The following is a 6218-nucleotide window of genomic DNA, read 5'->3' on the forward strand; positions in this document are numbered from 1 at the left end:
CAGTCTGGGCGACAGAGTGAGACTCCAACTCAAAAAAAAAAAAAAAAAAGAAAAGAAAAGGAAGTATGATACACTGAAGGACCCACAATTAGTGATCATAACAAAATAATAAGATCATACTTATTCTGAGTGGAAAGAATGAGGAAAGTGCAGAACTTTTGATTTGAGAAAAAAAAATCTCTCACCTTCAGGAGAATGATGCTTGCCTTTTATATTTTGACTTTTACCTCAGGTCTTTCTCTCTAAGGATCAAAGTTCAGAGGAGAGGTTTCTTTGGGCCAAGATTCGAGGGTGACTTTAGGAGAAGGCTGAGGATTGCTGGGGAGAGTTAAAGAAGGGCATGCCAGGAAGTCATTGTAGCGACCACATGGCAGAAGGAAATTGCAGGACATGTTTGGAAAAGCAAGCCTTCTAGTTTGGCTAAAGCATACATTTCACGGCGTTAAGAGTTTGGCAAAAGTAAAGAACTAATCTTTTTGCTAAACTCTTAAAAAGATCGGAGCTAGATCGAAGAGAGTGTTGAAGAACAAGCTGAACAGTTTGAAATTTATTCTGGAGACAGTGGGGGTGCCAGAAGCCATGGGGCCAAACGAGTGGCTATAAGAGTAGAAGTTTGATTCCCCTGTTAATATTATTGTATTTTTTAAAATCTCTAAAGACATATCCTCTCTCAGTTCAGTGACTGTTTTTTTTTCTTCTGCTACTCAGATAGTTAGGAGCATTCTGTAGGTGTGTAAAAACCTCCTTCTAAGTAGATGTGTGTTGTTAATGTTCCTCTCCCTCATTTTCCTGTGTAAACAAAATGTATGGAACAGGTGACTCTGGGGACTCTTTCAGTTCTAAGACACTACAGAAGTTCTCTTCTCCTCCAGAATTTACTATTTGGAAATTGATCATTTCTGATTTGGACTAAGTGCATTCTTACTTCCTTATATGGGGCTCTGTGATCACAGTTTAAATACAACTGGCTTTGAGCCAGTTTCTGTCTGTTAATGCATTCTATGTCCAGAATCAGGCTGGGGAAGGACTAATGCAAGATGGTGCAGAGACCACAACTGCCCCGGTGGACATGTTACTCTTGTGCATGGAATGAACTCCCCTGGTCAGGGCTGCTGGTCCCATAAGTCCTTCTTTACTCTTGATTGTTTTAAAGGTGGTTTCTTTGCCTGTAAATGTGAAGACTGTAATCATCAGGCATGTACTCTCTGCTGTTGACATAGTCACTTTCTTCAAATCATTATTACAAGAATGTACTAGTGGATAATTTTACAACATGACTGTTGCTTAGGGGAGGGAAATTGCTACATAAAGTTTTTAAAAGGTTGACTTTACTTTTGCATGCTGGATTCATTCATGATATTATCAGGTTAATAATTTGTCTTATTTTGTTTTCTTAATCTAGGTACTAGAAAGCAATCTAAAACTTCCAATGGATAAATCCGTGTCTGGTGTTCTGAAGTGGGGAAAAATAGATTAACTTCAGTAGGATTTATGTATCTTGAAAAAAAGAACAGAAAACAAACGAATTTTTCTTGAACTGTTGTATAGCAAAGTACATAACTGGATTTTCAACATTTAAATCAGTATTATTTGGGAAATTTTTCATACTTATTATTCACATTAGTTCATGAATTTACACAGTGTTTCCATTCTGTAGTTGCATATTTGACTCAAGGAAATCCAAATTTTGTATGCCCCTTCTGAAATTTATAGTGTAAAATGGGGAAATATTATTTAAATGAATGAGCCAAAATTTCTTGGAATTGATACTTTTCTAAAGTGCCAGAACTTCAGTGAAACAACAATAATGGACTTTCATATGTCCCAGCATAGATGAATTTACAATCGATGCTCCTGTTGTTTAAATAGATATGGACACATCTGGTGCTGAGCAAGAAGCAAACACATTACCATTGGTGTCAAAAAATATTGCTATATAACAGAGAAATGGCAGTATTTGTATTCAGATAGTTACATTTCTATGTAAAAATTATGTTTACATTTTTAAATTAGTAGATAACTTTCTATCAAGTGCGCAATTTCATTCTTACTTGAGTCAGCTTTTGTTTCAGAACAAATTAAGGAATTGAGCTGCCCAGTTCTTGTCTGATATTTCTTGAGACTCCCTCTTCTGTTGTATCTTTCTTATGGGCAGAAATGTTATAAGTGGGATGCTTAATATTACCATTCTGGGGACCGGTATATGTAGGACAACTGTGTAACTGGAAAATCATTCTGATGACAGATGAGACACATCCAGAGATAGTATGCATTCAGTATATTACAGTATTTGCCAAAGATAGGATTTCCTTGCTGCCTTAAAAATCATACAAACAAGTCCCCAACACCGCAACTGTCTCTCAGATGCTAAAAAACAATGAAAAGCATCTTGGAATTTTTCCACTTTTCTACATTTTAAAAAATGTTCAGCTATCAAAAAAAGAAATGCTAAAATTTTTTTAACTATCCAGAATAGATGACACAACATATGAGCAACACAGGAATGTTATCCTAGGTCTTTCAGGATACAGTCACGCATTTTTTGTGTATGTGTCTAAAATAGTCTAAATTATCAAAGCACATAGCATTATATACTTGAGGGGTTGTGAATAAGAGAAAAAAGTACTTTCTGCAAAACTGAGGACTGTGCTGCATAATGAGACAGCTGTGATTTCATTTTAAACTGTGAAACCATGTGCCACAACAGAATTTAAAGAATTTCTCTTTTTCCTAAATTCAAAGGTGCAGAAAGAAATCAAATTACACTTTTGAGTTAGTGGTGCTTAAGCAGATTTTTTCCTACATTAACCAGTATTAAAATCTCAAGTACGTTTTTTCCAGTGCCAGAACACGTTAGGTGGAATTTTTAAAAGTGCATTGGCATCCTGTATTATATGTCATAGAGTTACAAAGTCAACACCAATTACTAATAATCATTCCGCACTCACTGGGTGCACAACACGGTAGGAGAGGCTAGAGTTGAACAGCCATCAAGTGGTGGATACAGCGGTACACATGATCCTTATCTGCCCAGGCACATACTTACCGGTAGAGATGACAGACAGAGCTTTTGTTGAGCTAGTATCTGAGCTATGGAATAGCTTCTTTGATGTACCTCTTTGCTTTACATTGCTTGCTTTCTAGTTTTCAGATTATAGAATGATCCTTTCAAATTGTAATCTTTTCTAATAGAGATATTTTTAATATACTTGCTTTTTTTAAAAATAAAAAACTACTGTCAGTATTAATACTGAGCCAGACTGGCATCTACAGATTCACGTTCTATCTTTTCATTCCTTGCATTAAAAACTAGCCAATATTGTGGCCTTTGGATATATAGAAGAAAACACATTTACAATCATTCATTGGGTCTATTGTGTATCATCCACCATCATTTGAGGGCCTCATATATGCCAGGTACTCACATGCTAGGCATTGGGACATAAAAAAGACTGTCCCGAACCTCAAGAAGTATTAAAAATACCATGATTATCCATTAACTTCACTTTATTTCATTTTTAAGAACTAAAATTACATGTTTATAAAATTTCATTTTAAGCACTATTGCTTTTCATGACCATATTTTATTTTTAAAAATAAGTTAAAGGTTAATAATTATATGCATGTATATATTTCTATAATTAAAAATGTTTTCAATCCCTAAAATGTCTGCCTTTTAAATATAACAGGTACTATTTGGTTGATTTTGAAAAAATAACACAACTTTTTTTTCAATTAGGAAGCTGAAGATTCTTGCTTATCCCTTATGTGAACATTTCTACCCCTCTCATCGCCCCAAACACTTCCAAATAATTCACAAGTAGTGATTTAACAGTCAGTATTTTTGAACCTCAAGACGTCTCTTTTCTGAATAGCTGCCAAAATTCATAGATAATGATTAGCTGGTGAAAGTCACCAACTAATAAAATAAAGAACACAATTTAGTCTTAATAAGTTCTAAATAATTATTTTAAAAATAGAAAATAGGAATGATACAAATAATGTTGAGTACTGATAAGAGATTGGCTTTTACACTAAAAAAGACTGTGAGACAATGGTCTAAATAGGAAAGCAATTTAGTGAGTTTACAATATGCCATATTAGTGGTCTCATGATTCAGACCACAGTCTTGACCTCTGAGGTGAGGACTCAGTGTCCCAACAGTACCAAAACATACAGGAGTACACAGCTTGTCTATTTCCAGAAAATCTTTATATTTTTATACAATAACTTTATTTACAATTTCTATCATCTAATTATTCACTAGGCATTATTTGTAATACCTTTTTTTTTTTTGCTCGTTAAAACTTCAGAGATAGTCACACTTATAAACATTCCAAGTACTCAGATTCTAGAAGAAATGCATTAAAACTTCAAATCATTAAGATTTTCCTGGCACTGAGAGTTAATCTTTAGCAGCTTGCATGAAAATATTGAATTCTGGTCAGGATATATTTTCTTTTCAAAATAACTGATGCTAACAGTATGTTAATTGACAGCTAAAATGTAGCCCTTTACTATATATTTTTGGGTAGCATTTATATTCACAATCAATATATTTGGTTAACAAATTAAGTTTTATTTCCAGCTACCAAAAGTCCTGGGCCACTTTTGAACATAAAGTGTTATATTTATCCTTTAGGCTGAAATGGTGCTGAATTATTTTTATTTCAACCTGAATGTAAAATGTGTTAAGTCTTAGCTTGTGGTATATAAACATTTAATTAATATATAACTGCTTGCTATAAAAATGTGTCATGTGGAATTACAATGTTTTTAGTGAAGTTTAAGCTTCTCCCAAATTTTTCCAGAATGCAATTTGTAAAACATCTATAAATTTTTGGAAGAACTCTTATTTTAAACGGCCAGACACTGGCTTCATAGACTTCTTTGCATTCTCATATTCTTTTATTATATGTCTACACTATGATTGCAACATAAAATAAAAATGCCTTGAATAAATACTTTCAAGTGTCTACAGTGGTCGTTTGGTTTATCTAAATAAATAATCAGTTTCATTTTAAGTTAAAATGTTAAAGGCATGTATGTGTTTGGTGGGTTTGCTTAATTGCCTTTTGTATAAACAAATTGTTTAATAGGATCACATGATTTGAAGCTTTTCTATGATAGATAAAAATCTAGCTGATGTTTTAAGTGGATACTGTTATCCATGAACTTTTATCAACATTACCAGCTACTTCTAAGGATACAGCAGGCTTTGCAAAAACAACCATACTCTGCTTTAATTAGGGTTTACAAGGAAAATACCAGGGGGCCAAAAAAGGTATACACACTTTAAGAGATGTTACATATTACATTTAGTTCACTGTAATCAGAAGTGTCTGGATGCTTATGGTAGCCATTTTGAGCATCTCCTGTAATTGCAGAAATTAAATGTGATTTGAATTGATCTTTTGTTATCAGTATATATTGAGTATTACAATTTTAATACAGTTTTTTCTTTCTTAAAATTATACATTTTGGGGATCCCTGTGTATATGAATATAGACACACACACACACACACACACACACACATATTTTTAGGGGACACATCCAGCTCTAGCAACAAATTATTATATAAAAAGAAACATTGTCATAATAGTAATCCTTATTTAAATGTGCACCAGATTATCCTGAGAGGACAAACCAGCCCTAAACCGAGGGCAACAGTTTTGGGGGAACAATTCACAAAATTAACCACCCCCCCAAAAAAATTCCTCCTTAAGGAGCTTTTACAGGTAAAACAGATGTAGATTTGTGACTGGCAATTTGCAGATTTGAGTTGCAGAACATCAATGATACTTACAATCACCAATTTCTGTTTCCATCTCCTGCTCAAAGTATCTGAATATGTTTTTGCTAGCAATGCAAAAGACGATTTTCTTTGTCTTATCAGTGTTCATTGTTAAAGCGGTATCCATGATTATCCATTAAACAAAGATATAGGTGATGATCTTTCCTTTCTGTCAGAAAGTTGGCTGGTTTTATGTTGCTCACTTGTAAATATTTATAATTCTTCCCACAGACAGATATTAGTAGAGGATTAAAGCACAGGCTGAATAAATTACTTTCATCATAGTAATTTGCAGCTTAAAAACAGAGCCCTTGCACCATGTCACCTTTTAATCTGAAGAGTAAAACATTTTTATAGAATTGGAAGAATATTGATTTTCTAAAGCGTTTACTGAGGAATTTCAGTTTCTCAAGATAATCTTC

The 6218-nt window shown here is 33.6% G+C and overlaps 1 protein-coding gene across 1 annotated transcript in view; it reads left to right on the plus strand.

Annotated features, from left to right (window-relative positions):
• LOX (lysyl oxidase) overlaps nt 1-1823 on the plus strand; it is an 11841-nt gene extending 10018 nt beyond the window's left edge. Inside the window, exon 6 of the mRNA XM_008067233.2 lies at nt 1403-1823. Coding sequence (XP_008065424.1) covers nt 1403-1409 — 7 coding nt within the window. The 3' untranslated portion in view covers nt 1410-1823. The remainder of the gene's footprint in view (nt 1-1402) is intronic.
• Nucleotides 1824-6218: the final 4395 nt, after the last annotated feature.

The sequence above is a fragment of the Carlito syrichta genome, unplaced genomic scaffold (genome assembly GCF_000164805.1).
Source record: "Carlito syrichta isolate Samal-C Ts95f unplaced genomic scaffold, Tarsius_syrichta-2.0.1 Scaffold106330, whole genome shotgun sequence".
Classification (NCBI taxonomy): domain Eukaryota; kingdom Metazoa; phylum Chordata; class Mammalia; order Primates; family Tarsiidae; genus Carlito; species Carlito syrichta.